Below are 22,279 nucleotides of genomic sequence, written 5' to 3'. Positions count from 1 at the left end.
CTCGTGTCATGGTGGATGGTTAAGCTCTTCAAGGCCCTTAAAGGCTGCTTCACTGGCTCAGCCCTGGCAGTGGAAGGTCAGGGAACAGACCAAGTGACACATGGACAAGAATACTGTGTTAGGAGCACAAAGATCTGTGTCTGAAACCTAGTTTTACCACTAACAAGCTATATGATTGTTGACAAATCTCGAAGTCTAAACTTTTTCATATGGAAAAGGAAAATAAGCTAGATCATTATAAAAAGAAAACAAGAATGTTTTTAAAAAAAAATTCTATCATTTATGAAGCCCTTATTATCTGCCAGGTACCCTGTTAAATGGTTTTCAAACTTTATTCTATTCAGATCTCATTGTAGCACTGGGATGACTACCCCATCTTCTAGGAGAAGAAAATGAGGCAAGTTTTAATAATTTACAGGTCATTTAAGTGGCAAGGCTGGAGTTCAAATACAGATCATCGGTCTTAAAAATCCTGCTCTTACCACTGAATTAGGAGGACTCCTGTAGCAACAGTAGAAAGACATCGATCCCTCAAAGCTTGTAGGCTTTGACAAAGTCTCCCAGAGGCTTCTCCTTTCATGCTGTCTCTTAAATTATGATGAAAAGGGAGAAGGAAGGTTTTGTTCTTTTGTGCTGTGCGCTATGGTTGCTGCAGCAGGAGAAAGCAAATTGCTGGGGGCAGGATTTGCCTTCCTGACTCCTGATTCATAGAAAGAAAGCCAGACAGAGCTCTTAGCCTTCTGCCAAGCAGAAGTTTCCCATGGATGCATATTTGAGGTAAAGCATGCCTACAATGCTCCCTGTCCTTTTTCGTTTGAGAATTAGCTATGCCCCTCCAACTTCAAAGTCTCACTTTGCAAACAGTTGCCTTCTGTACAAATATGGCTGTCTGTGGGTTTTTACGCTCTTAGCGAAACTATGGTTTTCCTTCCTGTTTAATGCCTGCCTGCTGACTCTTCTTGTGCTTGGTTCCTCCCTGCCAGCTTCGGCATCCAGCACGATGGGAAAGAAAATGACTGTGAGCCTGTGGGCAGACATCCGTACATCATGTCCCGCCAGCTCCAGTACGATCCCACTCCGCTAACATGGTCCAAGTGCAGTGAGGAGTACATCACCCGCTTCTTGGAGTAAGTGACAGTGTCTCGTGATGCACTCACCTGGGTCTCTTTAAATCGGAAGCTGCATTGAGTTTTACACAGAGAAGCTGATGCCTGGAAAAGGCTGGGTTCCATCTCACAGGCCACCGTGTCAGGGTGGCATCAGAAGGGGCGAATTTCACTTCTGCATTCTGATCTTGAGGTCTAGATGGGCTCTGCCCTCTGGCCACAGGCAGGTGAGCATCCTGTCCCATCCCAGGTTGCTCCTGCCCCAAAATAGCTTTTTATGAGCCAATTACGAATTAAGTCCTTGGGAACTGGCAGGAACACCCAACAGAGATCAGAGTGGTCATTCCAACCTCACTAAGAGTAGGATAATGATTTTCTAATTTTACCGTGGCTTGTATTTTCTAGATAAACTAAGCTTATGTTGTGGGATATGATTTGCATTTTCTTAAATAACTCCTGCGATGGGCCTAGAAGGTTCTCTGCCTTGTAAAAAATAAAGCTGTCTTAAAGGACAAAGAGTAAACCAGAGGGAAGTTTCTGTTGAATGAAAGGCTGAAGGTGAAGGGAATCCTAAACAACTCCTCTCATTTCTGTTAACTTGTTTCCAGCCGAGGCTGGGGGTTCTGTCTTGACGACATACCTAAAAAGAAAGGCTTGAAGTCCAAGGTCATTGCCCCCGGAGTGATCTATGATGTTCACCACCAGTGCCAGCTACAATATGGACCCAATGCTACCTTCTGCCAGGAAGTAGAAGTAAGTGTACCTCTTGGTGGGTATATGCAGGGCTTCAGATCTCCAGCATGCTGAAGGAAGGGCCAGGGCAATATTTGGAAATCTGAACATCCAGACACAGAAATAGAAGCTTTATATTTAAGGCAAGGTGTGTCTGTAAGGGAAAACAATTAAGCTGGAATCATATTCCTTGACATTGCCACTTTGGTATTCTACGAAGCCTATATTCCATTGCAACTGGGTGGTGGTTGAGACAGTTCCATAGTGATTTTCAGGATTCACAGTGATTCACACCTGCAGACTCCATAGCAACCAACTTAATCCCTAAAATTGCTCCTTTTCTTGAATTTCACATCTGGCTGAAGAGTACCAGCAGCTCCCAAGGTAGAAGTAGGATTTATTCACCAATTCATTCTTCTTGTTTATTTTCAACGTCCAAATAATAATTCAGGGTTTGACACCGTACCTTCTGAAGAATCTGTAGCTCTGTTCTATCTTCTTCATTGCCACTGTCACTGCCTCAATTCAGTCTCTCATCATCTTTCCTTGCTATCCTAATTATCTCCTACCTAGTCTCCCTCCTATTCAAATTGTTGCTCAAGTTATTTTTTAAAAACGCAATCTAACCATGGTCCACTCTGCTTTTAGGGTCCCCGCTGACCATAGGATAAAGTCCCAGCTCCTTTTGAGGCAGTCCTTCGTGATTTGGAAACTGTCTATTCTCTGAACTCATCCCTTATAATGCAAAAGTATCTGTGTTAACACATACATATTGACAAGGCAAGTCTCGCTGAATCCCTGCCAGATTCTGTGCTATGTACTGAATAAGAAGAAAATATAAACACTCAAAAATTAATAAGACAAAGTCTCTGCCCTCAAGGAGCTCATGGTGGAGGAGGCAGGCATAAAAATTTTAATACAGTGAGATAAATTCAAAACGAAACATAGAAAAAACCTAAAGGAGAAAGTAAATAACTGTGCTTAGATAGAACAAGCAAACTTAACAGAGAAGGTAAAGTTGATACAAAAATCCTCACCCCTCACTTCTAACTGGCTACCAAGTTATGCCAATTCTGCCTCCTAAATTTTTTTTTTTTTTTTTTTTTGAGACAGAGTCTTTCTCTGTCGCCCAGGCTGGAGTGCAGTGGCATGATCTTGGCTCACTGCAACCTCTGCCTCCCCAGTTCAAGCAATTCTCATGCCTCAGCCTCCCAAGTAGCTGGGATTACGGGTATGCGCCAACAGGCCCAGCTAATTTTTGTATTTTCAGTAGAGACGGGGTTTCACCATATTGGTCAGGCTGGTCTCGAACTCCTGACTTCAGGTGATCCACCCGCCTTGGCCTCCCAAAGTGCTGGGATTACAAGAATGAACCACTGTGCCCAGCCTAAATATTTCTAAAATCCACCTGTTCCTAGATGACTATAGCAGTTCCCTGATTGGTAGAATCTGAACGCTTCCCCTCAACTCTGATTCATTTTCTAAAATTCATTTTCTAAAATGCAGCCTAAGTAACCTTTATAAATGGAAATCCATTTATAAATGGATTTATAAATACTTACTCCCCTGTGAGTAGAATATCTCATGGCCTTCCTATTTTCTTGCAATAAAGTACAAATTTCCTAAAATGGCTTAAGAAGAGGCTTCATAATTTGCTCTCCTCTTGCTCTCTGGCCTTATGTTTTAGAATATTGTTTTAGCCCTTCACCCTCTAATCTGCTACTGATTATATGTATATGGAATTTTATCACTAATCTTTCCTATCTCGGAAACCTCTCCTTCATATTTTCATCTCTTTGTATCTCTGTATTTTATATCATGTATCTTTATCTTCTAGTTCACTAGTTCTCTCTTCAGATTTGTCCAATTATGCATATTTAACCTGTCTATTGACTTTTTAAACTCATTTATCATATTTTTGTTTATAAAAGTCTATTTGGTTATTTTTCTGAATTTTCTCTCACTTTCGTGGTATTTTGCTCCTAATTTTAAACTTTCGATGTAATCTTTTATTTCTTTAATAATGTGACATATTTATTTTGCAATTTATACTGAGTAATTTCAGTGTTCAGAGTCTATGTGCATCTGTTTCTCCTATTTGGGGTTTCTTCACATATTACATGTTATTTCCTTTTGTGATTTTTGCTTTTATTGTGAGCTTTTAATTATAAAACTTTATGTCAGGTTTTCCTTTAGGGTTCAGATGGCTGGCACATTCTTTCACTGAAAATTTTCACTTCTATCTCTGGGTCAATTTAAAATGTTATTGATTTGATGTTGTGTTGACTTCATGAGCAGCATGGGGGCGAGTGTGGATACCAACTCTCAGGAGTAACATTTGACCACTCCTTCTAGAATTAAAGTCAAAAGAGACAAGTTTTCTGTGTACCTAGATTTCAGGTCACCCTTTCACTCAAGGCCTTATATGAAGGTCTCCAACTTCCTACCTTACATAGGCCCTATGCATTGTCTCCAGTATCTAAGTGACTAATAAATTGAAGATCTAAGTAACTAGGTTTGCATCTCCAGATTAACATTTCTGCTACATTTTTAGCCTTTAGGAGGTTTCTTTACTTTCTTGGTGACTCAAGGATGCACTTAAAATATTTAAAATATATTATGCATGATTTTAGAAGATTTATAGAGGTAGGGGTTTCCAGGGTATCCTGTTGTTTACTAGAAACAGGACACCCAGGTTATCTCTGGTCAGCTCCTCTTTTGCACTCCGTGTTTATCTGTCATGAACAGCCTCCATTCTCTGAAATTGCTGGGTTCTCCACAACCTCTAGAACCCTGCACACTCTGGTTCCTTAGAACCATCCCTTCTGCTCATCATTTGAGTCTCAGCTTAAATATTCTTTTATATCCTATCCTGAATTTCCTATGTCAAAGCTTTATTAGACTATATTTTACATTCTTGTTTACTAGACTATCTCCTTTCCTACCATTTGAGCTCTCTGAGGAAATTTTTATCCCTGACACTCAGCAATGCCTAGCACATAGTAGGCACTCAACAGATAAGTGAATGAAGAATTCAGATCCCTTTATATGGCAACCAAGATAACCTCATCATTTTCCATATTAACAACACCCTAAAATACCAGAAAATGTAGCATTATCCATGTTATAACTTTTTATTTTGAAATAGTTTAAACTCCAAAAAATTGAAAAAAATGGTACAAAGTTTCTGTGTACCATTCGCCTAGCACATCATCCTTTCTAAATGCTCAGTGAACTTAAAGTAAAAGAAATCCTCGGAAAGAAGGAAAAAAAATAAAAGGGGGAGTGATAAGCATGAATAGACACTGAGGCTGAAGTGGAGATAACAAAAGGGTTATGTGGGTTTTCGCATTCACATTGGAAGAGACAATGATGTATTCTTCTTGACCAGGGCCAGGATTTAGAACTGAGACCTTTGCATGAAGCTGCGATTCTCAAAGAGTTATGCTTCAATGAAAGGATGAGCTAGAAGAAATCAACCAAAAGGAAAGAGAGATGACAGAGAAGCATCTTTTATCTCAGCCTGGTTTCTAGTGGGGAAGTGGGGGGTGTGTGGAAATACTGGTGAATAACTTTCTCACTTGGAAATCCTTTACTACAGGCCATGCTCATGTTAATCTAGAGTTTAAATTTGTACCCTGTATAGCTTGAGTGCCTTCACTGCAATAATAATAATAATAATAATAATAATAATAATAATAATGATAATAAATAAAACATTTGTCCTGGAGATGCCATGGATGCCTGAAAATAAAGGTGAAACTGGCCCAGAGGAACCAACACTCAACCAAGGTGGCATGAAACTCCAATAGATAAAGCCACCCTAGGCCGGGTACGGTGGCTTACGCCTGTAATCCCAGCACTTTGGGAGGCCAAGGTGGGCAGATCATGAGGTCAGGAGATCAAGACTATCCTGGCTAACACCGTGAAACCCCGTCTCTACTACAGATACAAAAAATTAGCCGGGTGTGGTGGCGGGTGTCTGCAGTCCCAGCTACTCAGTATGCTGAGGCAGGAGAATGGCATGAACCCAGGAGGCAGAGCTTGCAGTGAGCCGAGATGGCACCACTGCACTCCAGCCTGGATGACAGAGTGAGACTCTGTCAAAAAAAAAAAAAAAAAGCCACCCTTCAGATGAGTTCATAATTCAGCCTCTAATTAAAAAATATAATGTAGTCTATCTTCAGCTAAGTGAGAAGAGACAACAAGCCCTTAAGAACTTTCAAAAATTGAATTTTTATATAGGGATAATAAAATAAATATATAAGAATGTATTGTACATGAGAAAAAAGAACCATAAGATATATGTAAGGCAGATATGAGGAGGAATAAATATAACTTCTGGAAATGGAAAGTGTGGTTATTGACTTAAAAATTCAGTGGATGGATTAAAAACAGCAGACTTGACACAGTTGAAAAGAAAATCAATCAAATGGAATTTAGAGCTGAGAAAATTACTTCCCATCCCACTTGGGTGCTTCTTAGGGGTGTATGATGGAGAAAGTTTCTTCGGTTTTCATATACAACAAGATTGAGAGATGAGGAATATGAAAGTGAGGTTGAAACACAAAGTACAGAATAAGAAGGTCCATCAACAACAATTACGGGTTCCAAAAGGAGAGAAAGGAGAGGCAAAATTTAGAGAGAGAAAGATTGATAATTTTCTAAAATGGCTTAAAATATGAAGTCATATAATGAAAAAACACATGCAGTGTAGAACACAATAAGTGGATAGAACTGTGGAAGATGAATAGACAGAAAAAAATACTAATAGATAGATGGAAGCAGCTAAGCCATTTCAGATGGCATCTGAGAATCCTGCCAACCTTCCTTTATCCCCATAGGGATAGAAATAAGAAGGAATATGCAGCTCTCTTCCTGGAAACTGAAACCAGCTGACTACTTAAGGTAATAAGTGAACAAGCTGAGGCTTTCTAGATGGAAGAGTTTCCATTTTCTTCACTGAGCAGGCTCAAGTTATAACCACTCCCACCTGTTAGTAATCAGGTTGCCTTCCAGCCACAGTTTAGATTTACCTTTCATAGATGATCACCAGTTACCTTTCCCAAGAGCAATGAGTGCTGGATATTGTGCCAAACATATAGAAATGACCATATCAACCCTTAGAAAATAGGTTTTATCCCTCATTTCCATATTACCTAGTATGATCTATAGACCATTGTTTATGAATGATGACAAAGTCCAAGTTAAGCTTGAACTGAAAACTCTAATGATTGCTTTCTGTCACTCTTAGTCACTAACAACAGTGGCATTTATTGTGAGTGTGTGGATGAGTGTGCATATTTTACCGTAACTATAGAAATGCTTTGTGACAGGTTTTGAAAATACAAAAGAAGTGCAATTTGTTTTCTAGAACGTCTGCCAGACACTGTGGTGCTCCGTGAAGGGGTTTTGTCGCTCTAAGCTGGACGCTGCTGCAGATGGAACTCAATGTGGTGAGAAGAAGGTGATGCATCAGGCCGAGGAATGAGGTGGGAGGGTGGTGGGCAGACTTCTTGGGAGGAGCTGAGGAGAAGTCCCTAGAGGACAGCTCTCTCTGAGAGAAGAGCAGTGGATGGAGATCAAACAGTCAGACCAGCCAGAGGAGAGCGCCCCACATCCACCACTCCTGGTGAACCTGGACTGGGAGCAGGTAGTTAAGGAGGGAAGGCTGAGGTCCAGTTTCATACTTCACTTGTAAAACATCTGTTTCATCTTTCCCTGATGAATTTCTATGGAGTTTGTAGTCAACCTTTCCTAGGCTTATTATCAGCCTTCCTTTTGACTTTTTTTCTCTCATATGGAAGATTGAAAAGGATAAGCCAGCGGCTTCTTCTTCCCAAAAACGCAGGATTTAGGGCACTTATCATCTTCTTTCACATCATCTGACATGACTGAATTTCTTGAAGTTCTGCTACTTTACTAAGCAGGCAAGTCAGACACCACAGAACTCAGAGAGGTTTGATATCCTCTAGGCTGGGTTTCTTGTGGGCCTAGAGCTTACATGTTTAGTGGGCATCTTTATGCAGCTTGAGTGTGGCAGGACCCCTCACTGAGATTATAGAACCCGGACAAAATACACAGTGACCAGAAAAAACACAAGGGAAAAAAAAAGGATATCAGACAATAAAACATGTCCAAATCCTCCAGGAAATGTGGTTATTCACGACAACCATGTAGCATTTCCCTTTGTTTTCATTTTTGTATATTCACTCTCCTAAACTGATAGTTGTGGAAGAACTGCCTTGAAGAGTGGAGAGAGTGGATTTTTTCTTAGTTGCTGGAAAGGCCAGAGCTGCAAACAATGGGTAGAGTTAAAAGAAAGCAGAATTTTTTTCTTGATATAATGAAGAACTTCCTAACAACTAGTGTGTTTTGGCAGTGAAATTGACTTTTTGCAGAGGATGAGTTCTCTGTTGCAGTCATTAAGTACCCAGAGAGCTATAAAGAAGTGCTATTCACTGTGCCAGTCTGTGAACTATTGTGGTTTGCAACAAGATAAGGATCATGCACCAGAAAGTAAATCAACTGTGTTACTAAGCAACTATGTTGCTAAGCATACTAAGCTGACATGCTTTTCATAACAAGATTTTCTCAATGAAAGAAGTAGTATGTTGATTTACATTCTTGTGCTCTATCTGCTAACCACACTGTGTAGCACCTCTGTGATTAGGCAACATAAAGTTTCCTTCCATTCCTGAAACTCTCTGATTCTAAAACCCAAGACTCTTGGCAGAAACTTAGATGGGCCCCTGTTTGTTTTACATCTGATACGTGACTGTAGAAAGCCGGCTTGCTTGCAGAGAATTGGGTTTAGACTTCTAGGGCTCTTGGCTCAGCTTGCTGTGGTAACCTTCCTGATATGGCCATCTCCTGCCTCTTCCCTTTCCAGTGGTGTATGGCAGGCAAGTGCATCACAGTGGGGAAGAAACCAGAGAGCATCCCTGGAGGCTGGGGCCGCTGGTCACCCTGGTCCCACTGTTCCAGGACCTGTGGGGCTGGAGTCCAGAGTGCAGAGAGGCTCTGCAACAACCCCGAGTGAGTCCAGATAAATATATTTCCCTTCCTTCCACATGTGCTGGGGGCAGGGTGGAGAGGCAGTCTTGAATGGCATGGCCTCAGTGACCCCAAGCCTCCTCCAGGGAAATTAAATGGGTTCCCAGGACAAAACAGAACAAGAAGATTCACAGAGAGTGGGGAAAAAAAGCAGTTCTGTTTTGTGTTGTTTCATTTCAACTTGGCACTGGATTCTTACTAAAACTTGGATAAGTAAGCTGATTTTATCATTTGAGGAAATAAAGCAAATTTCTTTTAGATGTGCAATCTATGTGAAAGCCTCTAGGAGATTATACAATTAAATCTTTTTAAATAATTCCGTTTTATCAGTAGAGATTAGTGAAACGCAATTTTGCTGATAAGATTATAGCTTGCTTTCAATGATAATGAATATACAATTTTATGAGAATAATTCTTTCCTCAAGCAACTAGTAAAATAGGTACTTTTTTAGGGCAATTACTTTTAATATTTTTCGATAAGGATTTTTATGAACCCTAAAGTTCCATAGTAGCCTGTTAAGGATTCTGCAAATGTTATTTTACAAGTGATTTTAATTGTTTAATCAAATTGCCTAATTTTTTATATATTCTGTTTGTATGATAATATTATATATGAGGTAAATTTAAACTTGCTTGTTTTCCAAATACACATTACATTCTTAATTTCATTGTTTTCTGATATACTGTCTCCCAAGTAATTTCTTAAAAGTGTATATGTGATATCTCCTTTAAGTGGAAATTATATTGTTTCTTTTATCTAGATTTACATTCATCTACTTTGAAAAGTAGGAGTCACTTTTTTCTTTTTTTTTTTTTGAAACGGAGTCTCGCCGTCGCCCAGGTTGGAGTGCAGTGGCGCGATCTCGGCTCACTGCAGGCTCCGCCCCCCAGGGTTCACGCCATTCTCCTGCCTCAGCCTCCCGAGTAGCTGGGACTACAGGCGCCCGACACCTCGCCCGGCTAATTTTTTGTATTTTTAGTAGCGGGGTTTCACGGTGTTAGCCAGGATGGTCTCGATCTCCTGACCTCGTGATCCACCCGCCTCGGCCTCCCAAAGTGCTGGGATTACAGGCGTGAGCCACCGCGCCCGGCCAGGAGTCACATTTTTTAAAAGGCGAGCAATAAAAGTGATTTTATCTCTCAGTATCTCAGTTCCAAAGATTATCCTTTTTGTTAGTAACTGTATTACCTAGATGTATAGTATTTAAATATATGTATATATGTATATATATGCATGTATATATTACATATATACATATATACACTACATATACTATATATTTTTTCTAAGGGTTAATAAGTATGTGTAAGGAATTTAACACAGTATCTACTACATAATAAAGTGTTAATAAAAAGTAGTTATTATGAATCTTTATCATTTACCGCATTTATAAGCATGCATTTGGAAATTCTTCACAAAATTATTTTAAAATTTCGCCCTTTGATGAAAGTTGTTTTCATTTAAATACCGGGTTTCTGTGACTTCCAAAATTCAAAACCAAGAGTTTCTCATAGAGTACTTTATTTTTAGAGAAAATTGTCATTTAACCGTTTGTTTCCATTTGATCCAGAAATGTGATTTCCATTTTCATTTGAGAGATCAGAAAAGAAAGGCAATTTCCTCTGGGACTTATTGTCAATGCTGTATATTGAGACACCACCAGTGTGAAACCTTCTTGGGAGGCTGGTCAGTGACCTGTGGCTATCAGGGAAGGGAACTCCTAGTTGAGGAAGTGAAGGATGAATCTCTAACCTGGCTTCAGGAGAAAGGCAGTTCTAATTCTCATCTCCAAGGCCACAGTTTGTCATAGAGTCTCTTTGGGTGAGTGGACACGCCTGTTCTTCATTGCTGGTTTGCTTAAATTCATTGCTAACACTGCCAATGGCACCACATCATAGATTCGGATCTGTGATTCAAGTCACCAATTCAGGCCAGTGCATGAGCCAGCTGATCTTGGGACTGCATCCTTGCTGTAGGTCAACTGTCTAGTGAGAACCCAGCAGAGCTTGGCTCATAAGAGGCTGTCAGTGATATTGATTGGATGGAAATGAATTGGAGAGACACCAGGTCATAGAGTGTCACTGCATCATCACAAATAGAAAACCAGCCTGACCTTAAATAACAAGGACTATTCTTGGTACCTCCTACAGGGAGTCAACAAATTAAGAGCCTACTATGTGAACTGCCTTGGTCAAAACTCTTTCATGAGTGAGGAACAGAAGCTTACTCAGGCCACATTGAGGGAGGGGAGGTATGGAAAATCTCATGGGCATTCAAGGAGAACAAAGTACAGCAGAACCAACAAGAATTACAGCTGCAACCAGTACTTGACTAGACTGCCAGGATTTGAGTTCTCTGTCTCTCAGGATTTCATGGTCAGGGAGTGTAACACAGTGGATAAGAGCTCAGGCTTTGGATCAAGGAAGATGATGATTCAAATCTTGGCTCTGCCACTACCACCTGTGTCTTTTGGGGAGCTGTTCTGGCTTTCTGTGTCCCTGGAATATGATTTCATCTGGACTGCTCACTCGACAAGCCTTCTGCCTTTGCACTGAGAAGCACTTTTCAGCCGTCCTTTAAGACCATTCTCCAGGACAAGCCCTTCCATAAATCCTTCCCAACTAGCCTCATTTCCATGGCTTTCCCCCTTCACATAACTCTCATTGTACTTTCAGTCTGGGATACATAATTGCTGTCTTAAATTTTCTCTCATTTCTTATATAGCTCATTTTTTTCTCCTCAACCACATTATAAACTTCTAGGAAGCATAGAGCATGGGTTGACCTTCGTTTGCGCTCTCTTCTCCCTGAACAGTGTTGAGCACATGGTAGTATATAAATACTGGTTGATTATTTTTCATGATAACCAAAAAAATGCTATCAGTTATTGATCTCTCATTCTGTATTAGTTACTCTACTAAATCTGTGTCCATTGTTTCATGCAATACAACTTGTGAGATAAAAACTATTATGCTCATTTTACAAACGAAAAAAAACTGAGGCTCAGAGAAATGAGGTAACTTATTCAGATCCATCTAACAAAAAGATAATGCCAAATTCGAACTCCAGGCTATTGACATTCCTGCGATAGGAGGCGCACTCCTGCGATAGGAGGCGCACTCCTGCGATAGGAGGCGCACTCCTGCGGTAGGAGGCACACTCCCTGATTCAGATACTGCAGCAAGATGGAGACCAGAAGGCATGCCTGGGAACCTTCTGAAAGGATAGTTTCTTCACCTCTCCCCTCTCCCATTTTGAGTGACACGTTGATCCTGACAGGAAGGCTGTTATGCCCTCAAGTGTATCACAAAGCAAAGAAAAATCAAAAAGTGATTTTTCTAAAATTAGATTAACTTATTCACCCATTGAATATCTATTAAGAGCTTCCTATGCCCAAAGTACTATGAGGCACCACAGAGGACACAGAGCTTGGACTGTGCCATCAAAGAACTATCTTTGGGAATGATAGGTTCAGGACGTGCAGGCAGCTGGCACACAAAGTATCACTGAAGAGAAGAAAAAAATTACTTCTGGTGGAAATCCAGGAAGGTTTCGTGAAGGAGGTAGCATTTATTTGGTTCTTCAAGCATAAGCAGTATGTAGACATGTGGAGACTTTAAGGAAGGAAAAAAATCTATCCAAAGGCACAGAAAAGAAATATTAAATAAGGCAGGTGGCACCGCTGGAGCAGTGTAACATGAAGCAGAGTGTGGGAAGTAAATTGTTAAGGTGAGTTAAGGCAGCATTGTGAGGGCTTTTAATGCCAAGCTCAGGAGGCTGATGTGACCATTGGATGCCATTAGAGATTTTAAAACAGGAAACTAAAATAATTAAGGTCATCTGAAAATTTAGCCTGATAATTGTTTGTACTGTGGGTTTAATTTTAAAAGTGGAGATAGAAATGAAGATAAGAATTTTAAAAGTAGAGATAGGAATGGACATAAGAATTGGACTGGTTTGATTATTGTAGAGTTGAAGAGTAGGAAACAAATGTAAATAGACAACTGATGACCAGGCAATTGATTGACTGTGGGATCCAAGGAAGGCATAGATGGATGATTCTGAAATCTGACCACTTTTAACTCACCAAATATGAATCAGAGAAGGAGCATACTTGAAAGGAAAATGATGTATCCTTTTTTGGCATAGATTTCACCTGGAGGGTATACAGGTGGAAATGACATATAAACTCTTTCAAAATAAGCTACTATACACTTAGGACTGAAATGTTGGCAGGCAAGGAAAAAAAATGTGTAAAATTTGAAGCATGTATTTAAAAGGTAAGTTTTGAGGGCATAGAGAGACATCGTTTGTCAAGGCCAGATACCAGAGGAGTTTTAAAGGAAAATGTTGGCGTTTAAGTAAACTAAAAGAAAAGCTTTTCTGTTTCATTTGCAGGCCAAAGTTTGGAGGGAAATATTGCACTGGAGAAAGAAAACGCTATCGCTTGTGCAACGTCCACCCCTGTCGCTCAGAGGCACCAACATTTCGGCAGATGCAGTGCAGTGAATTTGACACTGTTCCCTACAAGAATGAACTCTACCACTGGTTTCCCATTTTTAACCCAGGTAAGGAGCTATAATGGTGTATCTCAGATTTAGGGAACAGCCGTTCTCAAAGCATTTGTATGTCAGTCAGGGTTTCTGTGATCCATACGAAGTTTAACAAAGAAAATTGTACACCAGGAATTTTGTAATTTAGATGATGGAAACACTGACCTGGCTAAGTTGATCAGTAAATGTTGAAGGCTGAATACATTCAACTCTTTCTGAGCTTTGTGGGAGATAAAAGGAGTTTATAAAACATGGTGACTTGCTTCAAAACAGCTGAGGTGCAATTGAGCCATTAATAGGGCACGTAGGAATTCAGTAACTAATTGCTTGTTGATGGACATGAGAAACTGTGATTTCGTCAGAAATTCAGAAGAAAAGGTCATTGTGGGTTTGAAGTAATTGCAAAAAAAAAAAAAAGGCTTCCAGTGAAGCAGTTGATGATTCTTAAGACTACTCATGCTTTCATGAGCAGTCTTTCCACCAGAAGAAAGAAAAGGGAAGGCAATCAAAATAGAGTCATTCCAAGTGGGAGTAGAATAACAGGCAGAAAGGCAAGATAATAGGAATGAAAGAACAAAAGCCAGCTCTGCACCAGAAATCAACATTTTATATGTACAGGAGTATGAGAAGGGTAAAAAGTAAAATCAAACATCTGAATGTTGCACAAGAGGGATGGGGACATAATGGAGTTGGAGAATGGAATAGCGGCCTTGGCAAAACTTCCAGACACATTCTCTCCTTAAAATGAAGAAGAATCAATGACCATTAGCTAGACGTCAACATCAAAAAACATATTTGTGTTGTTTGTTGTTATCTGAGTAGGAAATGAAACAGAAAAGATTTTCCTGTGTTAAAGAAATTTAAGGCAAGGTAGTAAAAAATAGCTAATCAAATTTTTCATGATTTTTGAGTTCCAGAAAATCCAGTGTGAATAGGACACAAGAAAAATCACAGATTTGAGAATTGTGTATTTGGGCTGTTAGAACAATGGCTTATGCAATAGCTTTTGAAAGAAAGACTCTGCAGTGCTTTGCTCAGCTCAGGTCTCCAAAATACCCTGATGCTCTTAGTTGTCAAGGGCAGTGATTGCTCCTTGCCCCCAATTGTTCGGTGTCATTTATGATCTAGAGGGGAAAACCATTCGGTTATTGGTGCAATTTAGTTTCCTGAGTCAGGCATTTGAATACAGGAAAACTCAGGCATATACCCAGGTGTACTCCAAAATTACCAAGTGATGAAAGGTGCATCCAGTCAGTGCTATCTATGTGTATATCCTGCGCATTCTTGATTTGTTAAAACTATTTGGGTCAGTGGTCCTGTAGACTCTGAAGGAGCAGCCTGTCAGAGCTAAGATAGCATAGCTGCTCCAGTGGTATCACATGTGCTTAGTACGGGATCCCCCTCCCAGATATATAGTTGGATTTGTGTCTATCTAACTCTGATGGCCCAAGTAGCTGGACTTGGAATAAAAATATTTGATTCAGCTTTGCTTTTCATTTGTTTGCAAGCATTCATCATGTGCCTACTTTTTGACTAGCAAAGCAATAGGTACTAAAGAAGTGAGACTTATACAAGTTGACATCAATTCCATTCACTTTGGAGTGATTGATTTGCTTCTCTAACTCAGATGAAGTTTACCACCTGCTGACCTTACTCCCTACCCAGTCTATCAGCATTCCTCCTCTATGCTGGTAGTTTCTTTGCAGATTCCTATGCTATTATTTTCATTAGCAAACAATGACTTATCTGCTAACCTGAATAGCTACTACCTTGAACAGCACACTGATTACTTTCCCTGTTATACTCTGTCTACAGAGTTGCTATTTGCTTAGTTAACAGGCACCCCTGGCAGTAGGTCATTCATGTCAACAAGGATTTATGCAGCATTTTTTCTGTGCCAGATATCGAGCGCCTTACAGCCTCCCGGGCATCCTTTTAGAAATCACCAGAGGATAAAATAAACATACAGCACAGTTTTCTACCCCCTCAGTGGACAGTGATACTTCCCACAGCACTTTATATGCTTTTTCCTAATTTTATCTCCACAAGAAAACCCTTCAAGGAAAGCTGTTTTTGACCCAATTTTTAGAGATGAGCTAATAGGTTCGGAGGACCTGTGTAACTTGCCCAAACTCAGACTATGAGAAAGAACCAAGAGTTAGCCCAGGCCTGACTCTGTAGCCTGATCATTAAGCACGAAAACACACAGGGACTGGGTTAAGTTCATTTCCTTAAGACCAATGCATGGAATTTTGAATTTTCCCTAAGGCAATGTTTATGTCTTTAAAACCTTCGATTATTTCATAAGCCAGGAGCTCTGCTGGAAAACCCGACAACCCTTTTTATTTTGATTAAGGCTCAGTTTATTAAACCTATATATCTTGCCCTTGAGAACCAGTGTTTTCTAAACATTCAAGCATTGATGACTAATTATTACATTGCTTAAATAATTTTAAGTTGTGATTCTAAATTTACTTCTCAAGCATCTTAACCAAAAGACAGAACTTAAAACCACACAGTAAATAGAAAACTCGTTACTGCACTTACCCTAATCTAATACATCAATACAGCCAGGCATAGTGGTGCACGCCTGTAATCCTAACTAGTCAGGAGGTTGAGGTGGGAGGATCGCTTCATCACAGAAGTTTGAGGCTGTAATGACCTATGATTGCACCACCTCACTCCAGCCTGGGTGACAGAGTAAGACCCTGCCTCTACAGAAAAATTTTAAAATAAAAAATAAAAGAAAAAGAAAACATCAATGACAAGGGTTTAATTCATTTTAAAAAATTATTTCTACTTTTGTTTTTATACCTTTCTGTGGTTACTATAGAATATATTCATTTTAATGCCTTCTTATATTTCACTAATACATATTTCTATGTATTGTGGGGATTACAATAAGATTATCGTATTAGAAAGTACAAGAATACCATTTTAGACTAGCCAAAGGTTTCAGACTCTTGGTAATTACTTGACTGATTTTGGGCTGTGCTACAGAGTGACAAGTTTTCGTTTTTGCTTTTTCCTCCAAGCTGATTTGATTTTAGTCCTTAAGCTGAGCTTCCTTTTTAAGTTAAACATAACTTCTTGTATCAATAAAACATTTTAAGTTATGCCTTTTGCTTTGGGGTTTAGTATTTCTTGGGATCTGTTGAGGAGCGGCAGGGGTGCACACCGCAGATCCCTTCTCTTCATGTGCACACCACCTTCCCGTTTTGGCCTTCCCTTACCGAACAGAAGTTCAAAGGTAAAATGATTAAGAATTACAAGACAGAGACAACAGCATTCAACCAAGTGTGAGGTCCTGGGTAAAAGCACAGGTCTTATGCCCATGAAGCCCTGCCTGTGAATGGATTTGAGAAACTGGATTCTTTAAAATGATGAAACTCACATTCCAGTCTATTCACAAAACATGAAATGCATCAAAACTTTTCCTTACCTAAGAAATATTTTCATTCTTTTTAGAAAGTTAGAGCTTTCATTTCTATCATTTATTAAGATCATTATCCAAAAATGTTGAGCCACCCTGTTTCTGCAAAATTGAAAATGCAGACTTTGATTCGGTAAGTTCATCTCTTTTCCTAAGCTCCCTTTGAGAGGATTAATCAGACAGTGTGAGGGTGAGAGTTCACTAGTAAATTAGTTTTAGAGCTTTCGCTTAGGTGAATTATACATGGACTTGAAAGCTTTTGAAAGCTGGAGGGAAAAAAATCACATGGCCCTACAAAAGGATGTGTCAGGGCAGGGGAATAAATGTGAGACAAGGAAAGTACTCAACTCTATAGAGATGATGGACTCAACAAGGTTGATGTCCGGCACAGAGAATCTCTGATACCAGTGATGACTCCCAAGAATTAAGACCATCCATTACCACCCTTGCCTCCTCCTGCAGATCCCTGTGTCACAGGACAACTTAATGATATAACCAGAGCCCTTCCAAAGCACCGTGGAAGACAAAGGCCAGAGAAAGAGGGGACAGAGGAGGACTTCAGGCTCAGCCTTATAAAAGCCTTGAATAGCACTGAGCCTTCCATTTAGGATGACTGCTTTCAAACATAGGCCTGAGGCACACCTATAGGTCATGGTGGTGGGAGCTCTGGGAGAGTTGCAGCAGAGGATCTGTATGCTGTCATTGTTGTTATTATAAATGTTATTTCCTGGATAATTTCTAAGACTCCATAAACCACTATATTTATAGTCAACACACATGTGTGTTTCTTGTAGGCAGTGTGCTTCAGTTAACCTGTCTAGCCTTGAAGAACGTACTAGTCCTGTGTTGTGGAAACAGGGTGGAGGGAAGTTTTGAAATTAGGGCCTCTCTTTATGGAGATGTGTCATGAATATCACTGGGGAAGGAAGACTTTTCCAGTTTTCGTGTTTGAGGGCCAAGACTTATTATTTTTAAAAGGAATATGTGTGTCTTATAAAAATGCAAGTGCACATAATAGAATGAAACAAAAATGAATTCCTATCATCCCACTGCATTGAATGTATTCCTCCAAGATAACCATGCTAACAGCAGGTTTTCATTTGCACACAAATAGAACCATAATTTGCCAGTTCTGCAACTTGATTCACTGAGTAGATCATGGCATCATGGTTTACCTCATTCCTTTTAGTGACTGCATAGCGTCCATTACATAAATGCGACTTAGTGAATCTGTCTGTTTCTCTCTGAATAAACATTCTGTTGCCGCAATGAACATGCTCTGGTCCCAACTCTTCCCAGCAGCCTTGAAACAGATAATTCCTTAGAAAAGCTCCAGAATTATTCAGGGCTGCTTTCTATTTTTGCTTTATGTATTCCAAATACAAAATCCCAAATCCAATTCTAAAGTTTAAACCAAAGTCTTAATAAAATAATCCTTGGATTCAGCACCTGGATTGATGTTCTCATCCTTAGGAGAATAGAATTGTTCCTAGGTTGCTCCCTTTAGTACTTCTATTCCAGTTTGTGCAGTAACACAGCTAATCGTGCTACCAGAAATGGAGCTACACAATAATCCCAAGTCACGCTTTGTCCCAGAGTCTTGACACTTTTCCCCTGGCTCTTTATCCAATGATCTCTTCGACTCATTTTGACTCTACTTGTCAGACAGCTTATCCACTGCACCTTATATGAAATCAGTTGGTTTTCTTTATTTACATATTTGCTTTTATCTTTCTCTTTTAAGCTTTTTTGTTTGTTTGTCTGTTTTTGGATTCAGGGAGCACATGTGCTTTTTTGTTACCTGGGTATTACATGCATAATGGTAGGGATTGGGGTTCTAGTGTACCTAGCACCCAAATATTGAACACTGTGCCCAATAGGTAATTTTTCAACTCTCACCCTCCTTCCACCCTCCTTGCTTTTCGAATCCCCAGAGTCTATCTCCATCTTTACGCCTATGTATATCCAATGTTTAGCTCTCAATTAAAAGTGAGAACATGTGTTATCTAACTTTCTGCTTCTGAGCTAGTTCACTTATATCTTTTAAGCTTTAAACAGATGTTTTTGACCTCAGTCTCAAGTTTCTTCACTGTTTCAGCGTTTGGAGCTTTTGCTCATGGTTACACTTGTGTGAAATTTGCACTTTCATTTCCTGGCCACATGAATCACTGCAACCTCAAGTAGACACAGCCATCATGGTGCACTTAGACTTGGCATTTGGTGCCTAGCCCAGTGAGGAGGGCCCATGACGAATAGCCTTATGGCTGGTACCATTGAGTCCTCAGCTGATCACACAATGAAGCAACTAACAGCCCTGCCCATAATAAGCACATCCAGAAGAGACCCCAAAATCCCTGCCAAAGAAGACATTATTGTGTTTTTCATTTAAAGAAAAGCATTCATTACATTCATAAGAAAATTATTATTTGAATTCTTTTTATCATATACATGTATGCACTATTAAAATTTTTAAGGCAATCTGTGATTTAAATGTTATCTATCTTTCTGGTTATTCTGTATACATACATATGGGTATGTATTTTATTAAGTAAATGTTCCTGTGCTCTAGATCACCCTATCTTCATTCACAATGGAGTAGAAAACTGAACCTTAGAATGGAATCAGTGTAGGACCCAAGATGATGGGATGGATCACTATGATAAGCAGATTGGCTTCAGCTTCAACAAAAAAAATGTTTCTACATGGTTGTCAATCTAAGCACCTCTTAGACTGGAGGAGGACATTTGTTGGGGCAGGATTATGCTGGTGGTGATGGAGGTTGTGTAGTAATGAGCTGGCCCTATGGGAGGTGATGCCTGCCCCCTGGAGGTCTACTTACTTTGCTGCAAGAAACAAGCAGGCATCCCGCTTGCCTGGAGTCCTTCATGGCTGGTTGCAATAACTTATTTTCTAAGCTAACCCCAGATGCTCAGTGCCTTATTTTTATAAGCACAATTCAATGTTGAATAGAAAGGAGTCATCGTTTACAGCAAAGAATAGAGTATTTTAAAGCAATCTTTTAATTTAATTCATTATGAAACTTGTTTTGAAAAAGGAAAAATAATCCTTGGATTCAGCACCTGGATGTGTGAAATGTGTCTTGAGGCATATTTCAGCATGTGTCTCAAGCAGGTAAAAAGATGGGATCGCCAGAGTAAATGACACTTGGGGGTCCTAAGTACGGAGGAATCCTGGGGGAGGATGCTGAGCTAAAAGCTAATTTGCAAGGATTTGCCTTCTTTTTTCCCTTCAGCCCATCCTTGTGAGCTCTACTGCCGACCCATAGATGGCCAGTTTTCTGAGAAAATGCTGGATGCTGTCATTGATGGTACCCCTTGCTTTGAAGGCGGCAACAGCAGAAATGTCTGTATTAATGGCATATGTAAGGTATTGGGTATGTTTCCTTAATCTACAACTTTATAAAATAATGACTTACTAATTTGGGAAGTCAGATGTTCTAGGTTTGTGCTTTCACGGCATTTACACCTCATATGTTTTTTGTATATAGTTCATGAAATGAAAAGATAAGACTTCCCAGTGTTCATCATGGTCACAGTTTCGGATTGAATAGTTTTTTCCTTGTGCCATCATCTTCATTTCTTGATTAGTTGATGTGCACTATGATATTGTTTTAGACACTGAGCATAAAAAAGAGGAATTATCAGGAAAACCCAGCCCAGATTATTTCAGTGGCATTAAATTTGAGAAAAACTGAAAGTAATAATAGTTTCTATGGTACTTTTCATAATGCTTTTTCACATTTAATTCTCCACTGACTATCAACATGAGCTTCTCAGAGAGACGGCATGACAATAGTTACAAAACAGGTTTCTGATTTTTATGTACTTTTTCCACACTCACCTCATTAATCAAGTCTATATGAGTTATTTAGACCTGATGTGTTGATGCTTTTAAGTGTGTAACCATTAAAGAATTCCTTCTTGTTGCTTGCATTTTATTTTGCAAGGAACTGAGGAGCAGGACTTGTGATCCAACCCCCAGGCATAAATCTCAATTTAAAGAGAAAGTGTTTTTAATTGGTTAAAGGAAGATGTTTAAATCAGTTAGTAAATCATAATTGTTTAGTGCTTGGGTTTTAGAATATGAACTCAACACCATCATTTACTAGTTGTATGATCCTATACATCTTTCTAAGACTCAGTTTTCTGTCATAAAACTGAGATATTTTTATGTATCTGCCTAGTTGGGGTTGTCAAAAGATTAAATAAGGTCTGTTAACCTAAATAACAGATAGAGAGAGGCTCTCTAAAAGAAAATGAAGCTTATTTGGGAATAGTGCATTGCAATGGGAATACGTATGCCACAGTTAACTATGTGCATATTTAGGAAGGTAAAGGAAGACAGGGGTTTTTAAAAGAAAATGAAAATTTTTAAAGGAAAGAAGTTGAAGAGAATTGCAAAATTGTTTTTAAATAATTATTGTTTCCTGCAGAGATCAATAACAAGGGTGACACCAATCCAAGGTTGCTCAGGAAGTTGCTGGGCAGATGTCATTGCAAAAATATTCTTTGTGTAAGGTTGTAATAGCCTTTGTGCAAGGTTGTGGTTTTTGCAGAGCCTTTTTCATCATCAGGCATACAAGGGTGAGAACTCATTCTTCCTAGCCTTCCCTGGCTATATTTATCAGGGTTTTTTCTTAACATTAGTTGCTTCATTTTGATTCTGACAACTTTCACAGGTAATATATGTTAAGCTCTTAACAGAGGCCCTGGTGTAAAATAAACTCTTAGAAAACAGATTTGTAAACTCAACAAATTTTGTTTTTTAAAAATATTTATAATATTTTTTCCACTGGACAAAATTATTCCCTGTGACAAGCTCTTGCCCCTAAATATTCAGCACTCTGAGAAGGTTCATATTTCTCTATACAGTTGCTTTTTCATTTATTTTGTTCAAGGCACCTGTTTTCCATCACAGGCTAAAGATGCTATTTATATCAATGCAAAGTTATTTAGATCTAAAAGATAATTTTGGCATCACATTTACTCCTCAGTGACTAAAGTCCTCAGCCCTAGCTGCATATAATAATCACCTGGGGAGATTTTAAAACATCAATGCCCAGACCCCACATCCCAGAGATCCTGAATTAATAGGTTTGAAATAGAGCCCAGACATCAGTAATTTCTAAAAGCTCTCCAGGCAACTCTAATAAGTAGCCAGGACTGAGAACCATTATAAGTTGGATGTCTTTCTTGAGCCCAATCAAATGAACCCAGTAGAATATGCCAGATTTTATCAGCCTGCCTTACTCTTTGTGGGAGCCAGTTAAGACCTTTTAGAAGCTATAATTGCCCACTTTCTGTCTATACCACACTGATTTGAGTTTTTAAGCAGAAAAAATGGTGTCAAATCAAATATGCTTAATAGCCTAAATACTT

The 22,279-nt window shown here is 39.3% G+C and overlaps 1 protein-coding gene across 1 annotated transcript in view; it reads left to right on the top strand.

The window, feature by feature from the left end:
- The window catches only part of ADAMTS12 (ADAM metallopeptidase with thrombospondin type 1 motif 12), a 381,409-nt gene that overhangs the window by 258,735 nt on the left and 100,395 nt on the right, over positions 1–22,279 (top strand). Inside the window, exons 8-13 of the mRNA XM_054489129.2 lie at positions 984–1,127; positions 1,715–1,859; positions 7,213–7,305; positions 8,731–8,876; positions 13,293–13,462; positions 20,134–20,267. Of these exons, the coding sequence (XP_054345104.1) occupies positions 984–1,127; positions 1,715–1,859; positions 7,213–7,305; positions 8,731–8,876; positions 13,293–13,462; positions 20,134–20,267 (832 nt within the window). The remainder of the gene's footprint in view (positions 1–983; positions 1,128–1,714; positions 1,860–7,212; positions 7,306–8,730; positions 8,877–13,292; positions 13,463–20,133; positions 20,268–22,279) is intronic.

Source organism: Pongo pygmaeus, chromosome 4 (genome assembly GCF_028885625.2).
Source record: "Pongo pygmaeus isolate AG05252 chromosome 4, NHGRI_mPonPyg2-v2.0_pri, whole genome shotgun sequence".
Lineage (NCBI taxonomy): Eukaryota > Metazoa > Chordata > Mammalia > Primates > Hominidae > Pongo > Pongo pygmaeus.
Note: the sequence above shows the minus strand (reverse complement) of the source record. Positions and strands in the feature narration are given on the sequence as shown.